This window comes from Phyllopteryx taeniolatus, chromosome 14, assembly GCF_024500385.1.
Source record: "Phyllopteryx taeniolatus isolate TA_2022b chromosome 14, UOR_Ptae_1.2, whole genome shotgun sequence".
Taxonomy (NCBI): Eukaryota; Metazoa; Chordata; class Actinopteri; order Syngnathiformes; family Syngnathidae; genus Phyllopteryx; species Phyllopteryx taeniolatus.
Genome location: NC_084515.1, coordinates 11,986,712 through 12,004,760, shown reverse-complemented (window position 1 = coordinate 12,004,760; position 18,049 = coordinate 11,986,712). Strand labels below are relative to the sequence as shown.

At 38.1% G+C, this 18,049-nt stretch overlaps 1 protein-coding gene across 2 annotated transcripts in view; it reads left to right on the top strand.

Annotated features, from left to right (window-relative positions):
• The window catches only part of LOC133488438 (collagen alpha-1(XI) chain-like), an 85,030-nt gene that overhangs the window by 51,777 nt on the left and 15,204 nt on the right, over positions 1-18,049 (top strand). For both annotated transcript variants that reach the window (XM_061796271.1, XM_061796270.1), the window contains 22 exons: positions 1,866-1,919; positions 2,011-2,055; positions 3,273-3,326; positions 3,409-3,453; positions 4,641-4,694; positions 4,782-4,889; positions 4,970-5,023; positions 5,840-5,893; positions 6,823-6,867; positions 7,060-7,113; positions 7,211-7,255; positions 7,953-8,006; positions 8,096-8,149; positions 8,313-8,366; positions 8,480-8,587; positions 9,410-9,499; positions 11,102-11,155; positions 12,356-12,463; positions 12,548-12,655; positions 12,869-12,922; positions 13,017-13,070; positions 16,240-16,347. In XM_061796271.1, coding sequence (XP_061652255.1) covers positions 1,866-1,919; positions 2,011-2,055; positions 3,273-3,326; positions 3,409-3,453; positions 4,641-4,694; positions 4,782-4,889; positions 4,970-5,023; positions 5,840-5,893; positions 6,823-6,867; positions 7,060-7,113; positions 7,211-7,255; positions 7,953-8,006; positions 8,096-8,149; positions 8,313-8,366; positions 8,480-8,587; positions 9,410-9,499; positions 11,102-11,155; positions 12,356-12,463; positions 12,548-12,655; positions 12,869-12,922; positions 13,017-13,070; positions 16,240-16,347 — 1,458 coding nt within the window. The remainder of the gene's footprint in view (positions 1-1,865; positions 1,920-2,010; positions 2,056-3,272; positions 3,327-3,408; positions 3,454-4,640; positions 4,695-4,781; positions 4,890-4,969; positions 5,024-5,839; positions 5,894-6,822; positions 6,868-7,059; positions 7,114-7,210; positions 7,256-7,952; positions 8,007-8,095; positions 8,150-8,312; positions 8,367-8,479; positions 8,588-9,409; positions 9,500-11,101; positions 11,156-12,355; positions 12,464-12,547; positions 12,656-12,868; positions 12,923-13,016; positions 13,071-16,239; positions 16,348-18,049) is intronic.

The window sequence follows — 18,049 nt, the reverse complement described above, 5'->3', positions numbered from 1 at the left end:
CTCAGGCCAAATGCCGATTTGCGAATGCTAATAGTAAACAGTTTACTCCCCCATATCAGCAATTAAACTTTGTGATAAACATCTTTATTATTATTAAGGTCGACTTAGCATTGGGGCAACACGGTGGTTGAGTGGTTAGCACATCTGCCTCACAGTAACTAGTACCCAACAATTGGCCAACCATTTGGCTAATAAGGCGGCTGACTGTGCTTGCGACTACGTCAAAAATGGGAGCTTTAGCCATTTTGTAGTGAGCAGTCAAGACAGACAGTGAGGTCGCTACGCTACACAGCAGTATATTCAACTTCCAGTTCTCTGGTTATTGACATACTTCTGTTTTGGTATCACAAAAAAGGCAAAGAAAAACAAAATACAGTACTTTTCATCCATTGATGCTCGCTGAAATCTTGTGTGACATTTCACGATGACATCAACTTGCAGCTTTTTGCACAAAATCTTAGCATTTTTTTTTCCTTATAAAATGTTGGGTAATTTTTAGGGGCGGTCCGATGTTAGCCAAAAATCTGATCGACTCGGACTCGATCTAAAATTTTCTGTTTTACCACTCTTATACAAGCAGTCTATTCCATGGCTCCACTCCAGCACTTCTGTCCAACAGTGTCTGTCTACAGCGTGTACAATCGTATCTTGTCTTCCGCGCCCAGACAGCATGCAGAGCCCATGTGATCACAACAATAGGTTGCAAAGGTCCTAACATAGTAGCAAGGAGTAAGCGTGAATATTGCTCGCTTAGTCTTTTATTGACACTCCAGTTTAGGTTCACTGTAAAACTAAACTCGCATAACAAAATTATTACACCTATTGAATATTCAAATACATCAAAGCCTTTGTTTTTGTTTTTTGCTTGTCTTAGTTCAAAGCTAACACACAATGAATGAAAAACACCATTGAAGAGCTAACGAAAATTAGCATTGAACTCGCGGTATTTGTATCTCTCAAAATAATGAATATTGGTACACAAACGCTATATAACTACATATAAACTGGGAATATAACAATACTCTCTGCCATATATTCTTCAAACTCTGTAAGAAACGAGTTGAAATAATATTTTATCATGACTTCTACTTTCTTTAAGGCAAGTGTGTATCTCATTGCATGTATCACACAGCCCCTCAGTGGCCAAGACCTGCACAGCAGGAAAAGCGATCGCCAATAAAACTAAACCCTAGTTTCAGTTCAAAGTTAAAAAGTGTATTGCCGCACATGTGTAGAAAGCAAATGATGTTCTTACCAAAAATAGACAGTTTAAAAAAAATGTAATTGAACTTTGTTATTTTGCCCTTTAAAAATATAATTTTTATTTATTGAGATTTTTCATGGTTTTCTCATTTATTTTTTATTTAATCCATTCAAATGTAAAATATGCTGATATTTAAGTTGTTGTTATGTTGCAATTTAAATAGATATTTTTGTTAGTGATTTTAGTTAAATAATTTTTCAGGATTTCCTATTGTAATTTGTATTTATTTTATTCAGTTGTAGTACATTCTTATTTTTAAAGTGACTTTATGTAACCATTGGTTAATAATACATGGGTCAGTTTTTCTTATACCTACTAATGTTGATTATTGTTCTCTGTTTGAGTAATATCACTTCATCAAGCCTTTTCTAACATTCCATACAGGAAAATATGTAAAGTATGTATGATTATTGCTGATATCGGATAGGACCGATATTGGTATCGGGCAAAATTCAAGGCTGCAATATCGGTATCGGATCGGAAAGTGAAAAATTTGGCTCAGGGACATTCCTAATAATTTTCCAAATTCTAAGATGGATTTTAATGTTTTCAGATATTTCTAACTCCCCACCTTCTCTCTCTATTTATCATGTGAACATAGGGACCTCATGGTAAACAGGGCTTGGCCGGTCTTGGTGGTGCCGATGGGCCTCCTGTAAGTAAATTTCCTCCTCAACCTGTTCAAAATGTCAACTAATAATACCGTATTTGACTAATTATGTGGGTTTTTTGTTTGTTTGTTTTAGGGTCACCCAGGTAAAGAGGGTCCACCGGGAGAGAAAGGAGCAGGCGTAAGTTTCGTGTGGTATTTGGGCTTGGTACCATGACAAATGAATTATTATGTACAGTGGTGTTTTTATGGGAAAAAAAAGAAAAGAAAATATAGGTCACCAAACCACTTAGACAGGCTTACATACCAGAAAAACTACAGGATTCAAACTTGGAATGTCTTTCACTTTAATTTTATATGTTGAATGTATTTGTTTGTTTTGATTGTTTTCCGTTTTTATTTATTTAAATTTTAAATTGTAAGTTGTTTTTATTTTATTATTCACTTTGTTTTTGTGATGTAGTTTTAATTTTTGTTTTGTCTATGTCATCGTTTTTAAAATCTTGCTAAATGTTTATTTCTTTCAGTTTTCAGTTTTTTTATTTTATTCTGCCCTTTGATGTATATTTTTTACATTTTGAGGGTTTTATTTGGTCGCTTATTCATATTTTATAAAATATTATTTGTAAATATCTTAGTTTTTTATATTTATATGAATTAAAAATAATTTTCAACCAATCTTAAATTTCGGTCCTGAATTTACTTTGAATGATTTCATGCTTTGAACTGCCAGTAATCATTTATAAAACAACTATAATACAATTTTTAGCCAACTCGGGTAACGTTGACTCACAGATTTAGTCTTGCAACTGGTCTCTTGTTGCTACGCAGAATTCCATCCATCCATCCATCCATTTTCTGAGCCGCTTCTCCTCACTGGGGTCGCGGGCCTGCTGGAGCCTATCCCAGCTGTCATCGGGCAGGAGGCAGGGCACACCCTGAACTGGTTGCCAGCCAATCGCAGACGCAGAATTCATGAGGCGCAATCATTTCTGCACAGTAAAAAAAATACCAAAAAAACTAAAATCAAACTAATACTGTTTCCTTGACAACTTAGGGCAGATGATTCTGCTGCCCATAGCAGAAAAGGAACAGGAAGAGTCATTACTCACAAAAAATAGAACTACCAGGGTTTATTGTTGCTAAAAATAACAGGCTTTTTTTTTGCATGTTGCCATCTGCTGGATGAAGTGGCCCACTGACCAACTTGTCCCTTGTATGCACAGTATATGGAACACATTGTGTTTGACCTAAATTTCAGAGCATTTCACCTGACTAGTTCATTGTCTGTTATTGAGTTCAGCTTCTTGTCAGTCTTTTCCACATGTGTAACTTGTTACGCACTTCTGGGAAATCAATGGAAATATATCAAATAAACTAAATTTTTCTCGTCCTTAGGGTTTCCCCGGACCAATGGGATCCATCGGCTACCCCGGGCCTCGCGGCGTCAAAGTGAGTGCTCATCAAACTCTGGACAAAACTGATAAATAAAGACAGTAATTTAAAATGGAACTTGATTTGTGCTTGTCTTCAGGGAGCAGAGGGAATCCGAGGCCTGAAAGGTGGCAAAGGAGAAAAGGTAAACATAGATTTAATGTATTCAAATGCAGCAGCTCTGGTATTGGCAAAGATAACAATATTTGATTGTGTAGACAACCACTAACCATACAAAAAGAATGATCTTTTTGGAAGGCGTCAACCACACAATTGAACAATAATAACCTTTATGAATAGATTGTTTGAATTGAATTGGCCACTGTGTGTGTTTAAGACTCCAATGCAAGCACCAAGATTTACTGTGCGGTTACGTACTGCACTATGATGAAATACCTGAATGTTATAGTCTTTTGTGACTGGTTTCAAAAAGGGTCAAAGAAAAGATTCAGATACATTTCTAAGAACTTTCCAACTTTCCAGAAACATTCCATGAGAACTGTACTTCTGGATTTCTTTATGTAAATCATTTTATTTGTAATTTTTTTGGGGGGAGGGTATTCAGTTGGAGACTTCATGAGAATGAAAGGAAATTTTGTGGAAATTGATGGTCCTTTTTAAAAAAAAAAAAAAAAAAAACTGTAATGTAACAATGTACCGCAATATTAATATTTTAAATAAACATGAATATATATATATATAGTATTTAATATTCTTTATACATTTTTGTGCTACTTTTGGAGGTTGATAATTTCTTAATCATATCTTTTACATTGGCTAATTGAAAGGTACTATTTTGGATATTTTATATTATTCATTTTATGTATTGTTTGATTTTTATATGATCAAAAACGTTGTGATGTACATATTTTGAGTAGTTTTATTGAATATGTAAATTTTAGTTTCTTTTTAAAAATATTTATTTGTATTCATAATTTTTTGATATCGTTTCATTTAATCTATTTAGGCATCACTGTTTATTCATGAGGTGTTAAACCTTTATGATACATAATGTGTTTTTTCCACATTTTAACTTCAGTTCATAGACAAAACTGGCTGTTCCAGATTATTCCCATTAATTCCTGTAGATTCCCATGGAAAATAAGGTTTACTGTATAAATATTACTGTATAATACTGTACTGCACTTTTATCTCCAAACACCAGATGTCAGTAGAGTAACGCAGATATCAAATTAGACGGTGTTTTAAGTGTTTTAATCCAACATGCCACCAGGGGTCACTGTTGACTATCATTCGTGCTTTTTGTGTTACTTGATTGTACCAGCTAACAAAACCATATAATGTACTGATGAATTGATTAATTCAATCTAGGGAGAAGATGGCTTCCCTGGCTTTAAAGGTGACATGGGCCTGAAGGGCGACAAGGTGAATTTTCCAAATGTTTGCAGCAAAAAGACCCAAAGATAAACATCCAAGTAAATACTAGTAAGAGATTGTTTTGGGGTCATCCAGGGTGACGGGGGTGTAACGGGATCCCGAGGAGAGGATGGACCTGAGGGCCCCAAGGGCACGTCAGGACCCAATGGCGATTCCGGTCCCATCGGCCAACCTGGAGAGAAGGTGAAGAATCTAATTACATACCAAGACTGACTTTAAAGTTGATTTAATTTGAAACATTTCTGATTTCCTCTGTTGTTTAGGGAAAACTCGGAGTGCCCGGCTTGCCCGGATACCCTGGAAGACAAGGTTCCAAAGTAAGTGAAACGTGTGCTTAAATGATATTTATTTCAGTCTTCCATTATGCGACCTGACTGGCTGAAAATTAACATACGACCTGACATATATATGATTAGTTTTTGATTGATTGTCAGTGGGTCACTGATGGTGTAGTGGTACACTCGCCTGACTTTGGTGCGGGCAGCGTGGGTGCAGTTCCCACTCAGTGACAGTGCGAATGGTTGTCCATGGCTATATGTATATTGTTTTAATTAATTTACCTTGTGTTTTGGAAACCCGCAAGAGCGTATGTATTTATTTATTTGACTGTAATCCTTAATGTAATCAATAATTGATGCACAATTATCAAATGAATTAAATGTTTTATATTCCAAATTGAATCCAAGCACAATAAGAAAATCCCAGAAAACAGCCATTTTTTTTCAGCCATTCAGAATACATAGCTTATCAACACAATGTGCTATTAATTACTGGCACTATCAAGCCCCTTAACTATATTGTGTGAGCAAACAAAGACAATTTACAGGTTTATTCTCATTTTATTATATAATCATTACTATACAAGGTGGATTTGAATCTCCAAGTGTGGAGAAGTAGGAGAGACTTTACTTTTTTAATGCCATAAAAAGTTGAGCTTGTTCATCAACAAGGGAGCAACAATGAGAAATTTAAATTACGCGGTTAACAGCCTAACAGTTGAGTGCCGACGCTTGTTTCATCAATTGCCCCAAGTGAATTTTTCTTGGAGAAATAATTGTTTAAATTGTCTAAGAGTGCTTTTCTTGTGGTTTTAAGTGCCTCTTTCCAATTTGGTCTTTGTGTTTGTCTTGCAGGGCTCCAATGGCTTCCCCGGTTTCCCCGGCTCCAATGGCGAGAAAGGCGCAAGGGTGAGCTCTGTTTTATCAAGTCGAGTAAAGCGAGAAATGCCGGCTAATGGCAATTTTTTATTTTTATAATGTTTTTTTATAATCTTTATTGTAAAATTGTTTTAATATTTTACCATTGAAAAACATTGCAATATGTTGTAATTTGTTCTTATACTTTTTAATTTAATCTTTAAAACGAACTTTTTGCAAAATTGTACTTAAATTGTGATTGTATTTTTGTGATTGTTATTTAATAATTTAGATGTAATCCTTTATCATATAAAGGATTACAGTACAATTATATTGTATTTTTATTTGTATTTTTTATATTTATTTTTATTTCTTTATTTTAAAGTATTCATTCATAAAATATATTACAATTTTAAGTTATGTGTTTATTTTTAAAAATTACATTTTTTTTGTTTATGTGTAATCCATGTGTATTTTTCAAGTATTTGTAAATGTATTATATTTTTAATATATTTCTTTTACATTAATGAATCTTAAAATAACATTAATTTTGATTACATTAGGTTTTAAATTACATTTGATTTAATTGCATTAATTTAATCTTGAAATAATAATAATTTCTACGTCATTCTTCATTTCATCCTTTATTCATTTTTACACAACCTTTTTATTTCAAATTTGGATTTTATTTTTGTAATTATTCATGTTTCTACTTCATTTCTTTTAACATTTAACAAATATTTTTTCACTTTAATTTATTCTTTGAAAAAAAATAATAATCTTTTAATTTCATCCCTCACTCTTTTTTTCACAGAAAGGATACATGATGGTCCTCTATAACAACGCACTTTTACCGTTTAATATACAGTGTGTTTGCCCAGGGATGCCCACGCGATGACAAAGTCTTCTGCAAAGTCATTAAAAACTACCTACACTTCCCCCTAAATTGAAGCTTGTTTTGTTGTTTTTGTCTCTGACAGGGAGTTGCTGGCAAATCCGGACCTCGAGGCCAACGCGGCCCGACGGTAGGCAATTTCATGCATCTGAATCATGAATGATTTATGCTGCTCAAATAATAATAATAGTAGTCTTTTGGGGGCATCAAACTGCTGGGTGGACACTATGCACTTATTTCCTACATATTTCCCGCACAATATTTAATTCCGAGAATGACAATAGATTATTATGTCACAACACACAATTATGTGTGTGTGTAGGGTCCACGTGGTGGGCGTGGTGCCAGAGGCCCTACAGGAAAACCAGGAGCAAAGGTGATAAGCCAATTAATTTATGGACTGTGTGAATTTGTCTAAATGTGACATTGACCTGCAGAAAGCTGACAGTGTGTTATACTTTTGTCCCCCTCAGGGCACCTCAGGCAGTGATGGACCCTCAGGACCTCCTGGAGAGAGGGTTAGTGTTACAATTTGGTGACTTCTTTTATTTTTACATATGTCCAAAAGATGGTGCTACTTTTACCTCATTCAAAGCATGCAGCAACTCATTTTACTGTTTTCTGCCAGGGTGTCTGTCTCACTACTGAGCTGATAAGTGTACAATAAATGCATTAGTGTTGGATAATGGTGTATTCGATTTTAGTTTTTCATTTTTTTTCTTAAATATGGGATCCAGTACAACACAATCAAAACAGATTTGTTTTTTATTTTGGACCCAATACAAGTCAGTATAAAGTGAGCATTTTTTGTATCCATTTTTTAATATGTTTATCTTTAATTTGAGATAAATAATAATTTAATTTAATAAAGAAAAATGTTTAATCAAATGTATTGTTTTCATTTTACTTTGAAATACAATCAGCTAAAAGGCAATCAAGCATAAAATATGTTTTCAATATTGTGGATGCCATTTCAATTCCTTTATATCTTGAACATTTGTGGGGTTTTACTCTTTTATTTAAATTCATTTTATTATTTATTCATTTTTATAATAAAACTTCAATATAATTTAAAAAATATATCTTTTTCTATTTCTTGTATCTTGTTTTACTTTTGCATATTCCATTAATGTATATAGAAAATGGATCCATCGATGAAAATCATGTTTTATGAAAATACATTTCAATTTAGCAATGACTTTTTTCTTATCAAAGGGTCCTCAAGGACCACAAGGACCTGTAGGATTCCCTGGACCTAAAGGACCCAATGTAAGTAATTGCAATCACATTTTTAATATGGTCTTTCAGAGGTCTTGTTTTTATGAAACCGTCCGCTTGTCCCTCCACCCTACTTTTAGGGCCCACCAGGAAAAGACGGACTGCCGGGTCACCCAGGACAGAGAGGAGAGACGGTCAGTGTTAATTTTAATCCCCCTTAATTCCGAATTGACCTTTCACTAAACCACATACCCGGCAATTCTGTCTCCCCAATCACAATCTACTATATTAGCCAGTGAGGCTAACAATCTAGCAAGATCACTTTGAAGAAAACTGACCTGTTTCTTCGTCTTTCAGGGTTTCCAAGGAAAGACCGGACCACCAGGACCTGGAGGCGTCGTTGGACCTCAAGTACGTCCATGTTATGAAACCCTGACATTAAATTATTCACCAGTTTGCCAAGTAGACAGAAAGCTTAAAAAATATATATATGAAAACTGAATAACTTTGATGTTTGCTGTCAGGGTCCAACTGGGGAGACTGGACCCAGTGGAGAGCGAGGACACCCAGGTTCCCCAGGCCCACCCGGAGAGCAAGGTTTGCCAGGCGCTGCTGGGAAAGAGGGCGGAAAGGTAAACAAGCACTTTTTGCAGGCCAAAAAATGTCAAGAAAAAGAAGAAATATTTTGTCTGGATTGTCACATGAAAGCGATCTTAGAGAATTTTTTTTTCCAGACATTTATGGCTGTGTTGGATGAATATACTGCTGTGTTGAATGGATATACTGCAGGCCCAAATTGGCAGAAATGTACAATTGTAATATTTGTTCCTTAAATTAGCCTAATGGCAAAGCTACACACACACACAAAAAAATATGTCCCATTGAAAACCTGCAAAAGGCATTTTGATTTATTTTAACATTAACTAATGCAATCTTTTTATGATAAGAAGTTTCAATTTTGACTTTTAGTATTTATATACTGTGGTGCCTTGACTTGCATGTTTGAGTCATTCAGTGACCACGCTCGTAACTCAAAACACGTATCTCAAATTCTCTTTCCTTATTGAAATGCATGAAATTACCATTAATCTGTTCCAGCCTACACAAATAAACACCAACAAAAAATTTTAAGGTATTTTTAATAAGAAAAATAGCACTTTACAATTTTGTACTTTATAAAAAATATACAGTAATAAATGGAAAGTAAAAAAATTAAACAGTTTGTGCACAATGCTTGGCCACCAGGGGGCATATAATTGTCCACTATCTGCCCAACTGTTGCTTCATTGTAAAAATAAATCAAAAGCTACCATTGTATATCGACCAGATGGTGCGACTTTTCCGCCTTCAAAGCATGCAGTAAAATTTCACATCTTTAACTGGTTTCTGCAGCCCTAAAGTGCAACTTTTCGTTCACTCGACGGTCTCTCAATAGATTGTTTGTCTCCCTACAGGGAGATCCAGGTCCTCAGGGGCCTGGTGGTAAGCCAGGACCTGCAGGTCTGCGGGGCTTCCAGGGGGCGAGAGGTCTTCCTGGTGCCATGGTAGGTGATATTGACTTGCCTGTAAAAACATATAGACTTTGTTTACTGTTGAGACAATGTTTTATCAGTAACTATTACTATTATTACTGTTTTAATGGTCGTACAAGTGTCAAAATAAACAAAACGTTAAAAAAAAACAAAAAAAACATGCCTTAAATGACAAATGTTGATTCTTAATGCATACGAAATTCACGTCTATAAACTTCCTTAATCATCATACAAGTGTAAAAAGTTTTTTTTAGTTTTAACCGTGTTTATTATTATGGTTGTAGTTTGTGGTATGCAGAGAACTATGTTCCCCCTCTAGTGTAGCTCAATAAGGTAACCAAAATGTTAGAACACACACATACACACAAACACGCGCACACACACACACAGACACACACACATGCAAATACATACAGTATATAGTTTCTGAAGAAAAGGCACAGCAGCGATATATGAGCATTCTTTTTTTTTTTTTTTTTGCGTGTGGAATCTTCTGCTCACTCGGCATCCTCCGTGCCCGCTGGCGCTTTTGGAGGCCCGCGAATGAGTTACGGTAATGAAAGTCCTTTATTGCATCTGGGTAGCAGCCTTTTCCCCCATATGCAGTGGTGATTCAGCACAGATGAATACACAGCGCTCACTGCATAGCCAAGAAGACAAACGCATGACAGCCAACCAGAGATGGATGGACCCAGACTTCTACGTCATTATTGTTTTACCTTATACAAAGTAAATTAGGTTATTAAGTTGAGTTATTGCAATATAAAGGTGAGTCGTTGAACTTCACCGCCCGGATCCACCCATCTGCAATGATAAAACCAAAAAAGTTCCTTAATTTAGTGTTGTCCATTTATCAATCAATTTTAAATTCAATTTTTATTTAAATTCAAATTTAGTTGCAAATGGACAAAATCTGTAGGAGAAGTTTGTCTTTGATGGACCACTGGAAATGGCCAAAGTGACCTTCAACCCAAAATGGCAGGCTCCTTGTGTCTTTTCAGGCATGAGTTTATGGGCCTTTTTTGTGGATCTGGTTACCAAACATAATTTTTTACCAAAGTGAACCTACTGTAATTTGACTGCTTTGAACCAAAATGGCAGACTTTCTGTGTCTTTTCAGGCATTAGTTATTAGACTTTTTTATGGGTCTACTAATGATAGACATGCCTACTAAATTTCATGCTGCTAAGTGAACCTGGCTTTGAACGCTGAATTTTCTCACAATTCAGAGCTTTGTTACCAAATGTAAATTTTTCCCAAAATTTTGTCGAACCCAAATGGCCGACTTCTGTGTATTTTCAGGCTTTGGTTGTTGAGACCTTTCTGTGGGTCTACTCATGATAAACATGCCTACCACTCTTATTGCTTCACCCACATTCAGTGACAAAATTTAGCATCACTCAACTGTCTAGTGCATATGGTTCAAATTTGGTAGTAATCAGACCAAATTTCAAAAATTCATTTTAAAAAGTTTGTTTTTCAAGGACACTTGGAACTAGCCAAAATGGCTTCAACACAAAATGGAAGACTTCCTGTCTTTTCCGCCATGGGTTCTTCTTTTTTTTTGTGTGGGTCAATATGTGATACCAACCACTCCTTTCTTTGTAATTTCAGGGTCCAGGTGGTTTGAAGGGAGGAGAAGGGCCCCAGGGCCCCCCTGGTCCCATCGTAAGTCACACATTTGTACAGTGAATACTTGGGTGTACACAATTTTTGTTTATTCTCATTTCAAATGGACTGTAGGGAAAGCTTGGTTTCACTGAAATCTTGCACTAAAAGGACATCCTCTCCGGTAGTAATCGTACACACTCAAATTGGAAGAGTGAACAGGATCGCTAATGGTGGCGTAATCCGTACATAAGCGTGACTCTTGAAAAGCCTCCACGGCAGCGAAATGGAGAGAAAGATGACTGACAGCCGACTTCGAAACGCACCCTTTGTATAATTATACCCCCAAAGTACCTCTCCAGCGACAGCCCATCAGATGACAGCCGATATGCCGAGATGAAAAGATCATCTGTGAATGAGCGCGATGAGGCACTTAGCTCAAATTGGCGAGAATATTTTGGGATGGAGAACGCAACACACTGACTTCCTGCTGCTGCTGGAAAGGCAGTGAGGGTGATTGCAACATAGATCACTCCAGCCTTTTATTTTGCCATTCAGTTTAGCCTGTGGTATACAATAATTTTGACCATATACGACGACTTTGGCTTTGTGCTACCATTATGTTCCAGTATATGGACCAACCTCGTCTTTCTCGCTATCCAAGAGCGAGACATACCGACATGCTGCGTTTTAAACTGCCATGAACCTGCTTTAATTAAATAGGTAGCACAGTGGAGAACTACTTGTTAGCATGTCTACCTCACAATCAGTAACGTTACATTTCATAGTACAGTAGTATATAAATGAAGCTGCTTTGCTGCATCTTGCACAGGGGGTCTTGAATCTGTGCAGTGTGCAATAAAGTCAGAAGATTATCCAGGCTTTCTAGAGTGAAATGTGGGGGGGGGTAAGGGGATAGATTATGATAAGGGATGAGGGTTTAGGGTTAGGGTGATGGTTTAGGACTAGGTTAGGGGTGAGTATACAATATATAAGAGTTTTCAGTGAAAAAAATTGGATCTTTAAATAAGAATAAATAAGAATAAATGAAAATGAAAAAATCTACTTTACCAAGGGCTAACTGTATTACATTGGACATCAATGCCATTTTCGGCTTTTATTTTGAAATTGGTCACGGAGCGCGGTGCCGGCCCTTAATCAAACCTTAACCATATGGTCGAGTAAAATGCATCTCCGTATCTAACAAGTCCAGCTAGGAGCCGATCGCTCTCATTCTGACCGATGTGTTCAATGTCACAGGGTTCCCCCGGTGAGAGGGGCGCGGCTGGCCCCGGAGGTCCCATCGGCCTGACGGGACGCAACGGCCCCCAGGGTCCACCAGGACCAGCTGGCGAAAAGGGAGCTCCTGTAAGTAGCTTTACCCCACTATGAATCATTTTCACAGGGTTCATACAATGCATTTGTTATCTATCTGTCTTTTATGTCATCTAGGGAGAGAAAGGTCCCATGGGTCCCGCTGGCCGCGATGGCATCCAAGGTCCTGTTGGTCTTCCCGGTTCAGCCGGACCTCAGGGCCCACCCGGAGAGGACGGTGACAAGGTGGGTGTAAAGTAGTCCTAGTCACGTCCGCCACACACAATCAATTAAGTGAAAATACTCGCTTCAAGGTTGTTGTGTGGGCCAATCAAATTAGCATTTCTGGAGAAATATTTACTGGGCCGATCACGGTGAAGGTGACTTTGAAAAGTACATTTAAAGATTGAGGATTGAAGGAGGAAAGTAAGCTCTGCTGCTTTTGCATCGCCCCCACAGGGAGAGGTTGGTGGACCCGGACAGAAGGGAGGCAAAGGAGACAAGGGAGAACTCGTAAGTCCTGTGCTTTCTTGTAAAATGTTCATTTGGTAGAAAATATGAGGATGCGTCGTCGTCGTCATCAGCTGTATAATTGTTTTTCCTTTAGGGTCCACCAGGCCCGACTGGTCTTCAAGGTGTGATCGGAGCGCCTGGTCCAGCTGTGAGTACCTCCTCCCATTCGTTTACGACTGTCGCGGTGCGTGACCAATACAGTTAAAAAAAAAAAAAAACAGCTGCCATGTGTCTGTGACATGTTTTTGTCCCCAAAGATCAAGAACTGCAGCACCAACACCCACTTTTTCTTGCGTGTATTGAGGGGGGGACCCCGTGTCATTTTCCTCCCGCCCCCACTACTGGAGGGCCAAATCCTAGTACGACTTTCAATACCATGATGACTAGGGCCCAAAGCTAGCAGGTTGCAATGGGGCAAGCAGACTTAATGTGAAGAAGAAAGCGAGAGCCCATATAGACAGGAAAAGCATGGATTGTATTTTCACTCGTGAAGGCAGCGCTTCATCATCAAGCCGGCAGATTGTACTTGTCAATTAGTGGAGCAGATCGATGTATGAGGCGCATGCATTGGACACATTGCTAAACACAAACAGCCCCCAGCTGCCACAAGTTCTGTTTCTAGAACACAGTAGTTAAATCATCCATCCATCCATTTTCTGAGCCGCTTCTCCTCACTAGGGTCGCGGGCGTGCTGGAGCCTATCCCAGCTGTGATCGGGCAGGAGGCGGGGTACACCCTGAACTGGTTGCCAGCCAATCGCAGGGCACATACAAATAAACAACCATTCGCACTCACATTCACACCTACGGGAAATTTAGAGTTGTCAATTAACCTACCATGCATGTTTTTGGGATGCGGGAGGAAACCGGAGTGCCAATAAAACAATGAAATGAAAAACATTAAGTACGGCTTTAACTGAGCGAGCCTTCTTGTGCCATGTGACAGTGTATTGTTACGCCACTGCGCAAAATAATTCATTCTACAACCTTGAAACATCAAACCACTATTGTAAACCGAGGACCCCCTGTATGTGCCGGTTATCAGAAGCTAACACTAATATGTGCATCCAACAACACTGCAACTCTGCTTTGCTTTTGGCTCTGAGGGACCAAGCCCTGTCATGAATAGTAAAAATCGACAAGTAATTGTCGCCCACCCTTAAGGTTTCTAATTGTATATAGATGCCACAATATGGCAGCAAAGCACATTTCTTCTATTAGGCAAGGCTATTGCCTAACTAAATGAAGCTCTTCCACTCACTTCCACATAGTTTCTTGGCCCCAAGATGGCGCCCCAAAAATCTGCAAGGAGGCAAAATCACAAAAAGCGAACTGCGAACATGCGTGTGTTCACTGTATCCGGCCATGGCTTGAAGGAGGATATTAGACCAGACTAGCTGCCAATCATGGGCTGATAAATTCGATGGTAATATTATGTAAATTAGCCGAATAGTGCCGTCACTCACAGACATGTTTTGAGAAATAAGCCGCTTCCAAAACATTTACTTGTTTTTTTTGTATTTCTCTTTTGATGGATGGCAGGCACTCCAGAGACCCAACTATTACAAGCAATCAGAAAGTCCTTTTAGGCCTTTAAATTCCCTTTAAATTGCATCAATTGATTTCAGAGTTCTGTCCGACTCTTAGGCAACTTTTAACAAGTCACGCTGACGTTGTTATCATAAAAATAACGCGAAGACAGCAGCACATCAGCATGCCAAGCTGCCAATCACGAGCTAAGAAAGGGAAACCGCCTCAGCACATCCGATGTCGACGAGCCGCGCAAACACGCTTGCCCGCACGTCCGCCTCATTAGCGCAAGACTTTCTGCAGTAGGGAATGACCCAAGGGGGGGAGGGAGCATAACGAGCGTCTCGTTGTTGTAAATGTTCAATCTTTAGCAGCCAAAAGTCGCCTTCTGCGGGGGGTAGAAATGATAAAAATAGGCATGAGGACATACTGGCCAAGAGCAGGTAGCACGACTGAGCTGAATAGGCAATTAGTGAACATTCGTTTGTCAGCTCATATCAACATCGTCTGCGCTCCATTTGGTGTGGTGCCGCAAGAGCACCGTTGATTCATACATATATTATTCTTTTCACGAAAGTTTTGATCAGACCAAGCAGGTTTATGGAAATCATACATGCTTTAAGTAACTTGATTTACAATATAATTATTATTATTTTTCAGTGCAGCTTTTGTATTGGGTCACTTCAGGGGTAAATTAAAAAAAATAAAAAAAAATATCAAAATCCCAAAACTTGGCAGGGGGAATTAGGGTCATGCTGAAACAAATTATAGAGCAGGAGTAAATTCACCATTATATACAATACAAAAAAACTGTCTTAAAAGGTCTTAATTTTATGAGATTAAAGGTAATTTTACAAGGAAAAAAATCATTTTAGGATTTATTTTCACCCCACGAGGACAATGTTTTCTGAATCAAAATTTTATTTCCACTAAAAAGGTTAATTTTATGAAAAGGTCTTTTACATTGTCGCGGGAGTGCTGGAGCCTATCCCAGCTATCATTGGGAAGGAGGCGGGGTACACCCTGAACTGGTTGTCAGCCAATCGCAGGGCACATACAAACAAACAACCATTTGCACTCACATTCACACCTATGGGCAATTTAGAGTCTTCAATCAGAATCAGAATCAGAATCAGAATCAACCTAGCATGTACGTTTTTGGGATGTGGGAGGAAACCGGAGTGCCCGGAAAGAACCCACGCTGGCACAGGGAGAACATGCAAACTCCACACAGGCGGGGCCAAGGATTGAACCCCGGTCCTCAGAACTGTGAGGCAGACGCTCTAACCAGTCTGTCACCATGCCTCCACCGTACCGCCTAATTTGATCCCCAAAACATTTATTTTATGATGAAAAACATGTAATTTTACCCCCCAAAAACATAATAGTTTTAGGGTTTTAAGGAAATTGGGTATTTTAGGAAGAAAAAGGTAAACTTTTGCACACAAAAAAAAAAGAGTGAAGGTGTAATTATTTGGTAATATTGTGCCATTTTCCTTACAGTATAATTGCAATTGACCTGTGGTGACAATTCTATAACTTGTAACTTATAATATGAATCGTCATGTACAAATGTTCTTTTCATTTTGTGACAACAACTATGGAAAGCTCTGATCACATATTCATTGGTGAGGAAAAGAAAATGAATGGCAGCACAAATCGTCATAAAACGACCTTCAGGACACACGTTAAGGGAACTGTCCGCCCTGATCTGTGCTGCAAAGTGCTTATTGACACTCCCCTCAACTGCATAACCTTGAATGCGTGACTCTTTTGGGCCTCCTGTAGGGCAGCGACGGCGAGTCCGGCCCCCGAGGTCAGCAGGGAATGTTTGGCCAGAAAGGAGACGAAGGATCCCGAGGCTTCCCCGGTCTTCCGGGACCCATCGGATTACAGGTTTGTCCTTTTTCCTGCTGCTACTTCCGGAACACGTAACCCTGTTGAGATGTACCTGTACGCCCCGTCGTTTGTTTCCTGAGCACAAATGAGTTCCTGCTAATGACATTTCATCTCATTTACACGACTTTAAAAATTCATGAGGCCTCGCTCCCAGTTAAATATTGTTTGTTTCCCCTCCTGGCTTCTCCTGCTTCAAATAGGCTGAGTTACAAATCAGTCACCGCTAACGTTCAGCGCTTTGCATCTTGCCGAGGTGCTGTTAATGCTGCCGTTGGGTTTACACACTTCTCTTGCACAATAACAGTACAGTGATACCTATAACTGTCTACCTAGCTCATTGCTAGCACAAGAAGCTAATACATGCAGTCTACATCTTCATTCAGTGAGAGAAGATTTTCCGAACCAAAGTCCTTTGTTCACAAAAAGCTGGTCAATACCGACTGAGAGTCTTATAAAGCAATCATCATCTCCAACTAGAAGCCAATGTCAAAGTTTACCTCATCATTCAGTGACTCAAATGCAAGATACTAGTCACAGAAGATCTGGACCAAAGTCCTTTGTTTGCAAAAAGATGGTCAGTAGGAGACTCTTATCAAGCCAATTGGAGTGGGAACAAGAACAGAAAGGCGCAAGGGCGCACTTTTAAATAAACTAAATTTTAGGAGATAAAGATGCAACTTTACAACAACAACAAAAAAAAGTCATAATTTGCAGACCGGGAGAAAATATCATTATAATTTTGGGATGAAAAAACATTAGATTTTGCAGATGTAATAATGGAATTTCAATAGAAAATATTATGAGGAAAAACGTAATTTTTCAAAAACAAAAGATTATTTTTAACACCAATTTTTAAGATTTTTATTTAAGAATATTTTATTTGTTTTGTTATTGTGAATATTTTTGTAATTTTGCAAGATGTTATGTCATTTTTATGGGGAAAAGAATACAAATACAATTTGACAACTTAAAACGTCACAATTTGAGAACAAAAAAAGTTGGTACTTTATGAGGATTACAATGTAATTTTACTAAAAGAAAAAAGGAACCATTCAAGAGAAATACGCTGTAATTTTACAAAGGAAATGTAGTGTGTCGTTTTACAGACACAAAAACATTTTTTATATTTCACATAATAATAATAAGAAGAAGAAGAATTAGTATTAAATATGCAATATATTTTTAATTATAGTAATTTTACAAAAATAAACCCCCCAAAATCATTTGCTGAGTAAATCACCCCATAAACTGAAAGAAGAAGCCGCCTCGCCTCTATCAAACATTCTTTTAATCCAAAGGACGTTTCCATAAGAAGAAATTTACTTTAACATCTCAAAGTTAATAACCTCCACAATCGACGTGCACCCGCTGGCCAGCCGGCCAGTGGGGCCTGATAACGTCGTTATTCAGCGCAATTGGCTTTTAATTGGGCCTCCTGCACTCCTCTGATCTCCCCTCTTTTAATTAAGAATGCCCTTCAGTAGATGTCCACTCGGAGCACAGCACTAATGATTTTTTTCACTGCGTGAGCAATGAACGAATAGATTGAATGTCTTGTTGCTCATGCAGCTGAATATTTGGTGCCGCATGTGAAGATGTTGGACGTATCAAAGATAGAGATGCATTTGTAAAAACATCGATTTACTATCTGTGCCAAAGTGGGCATCTTTCTAATCCAATAGTGCGTCTGTTTCACAAA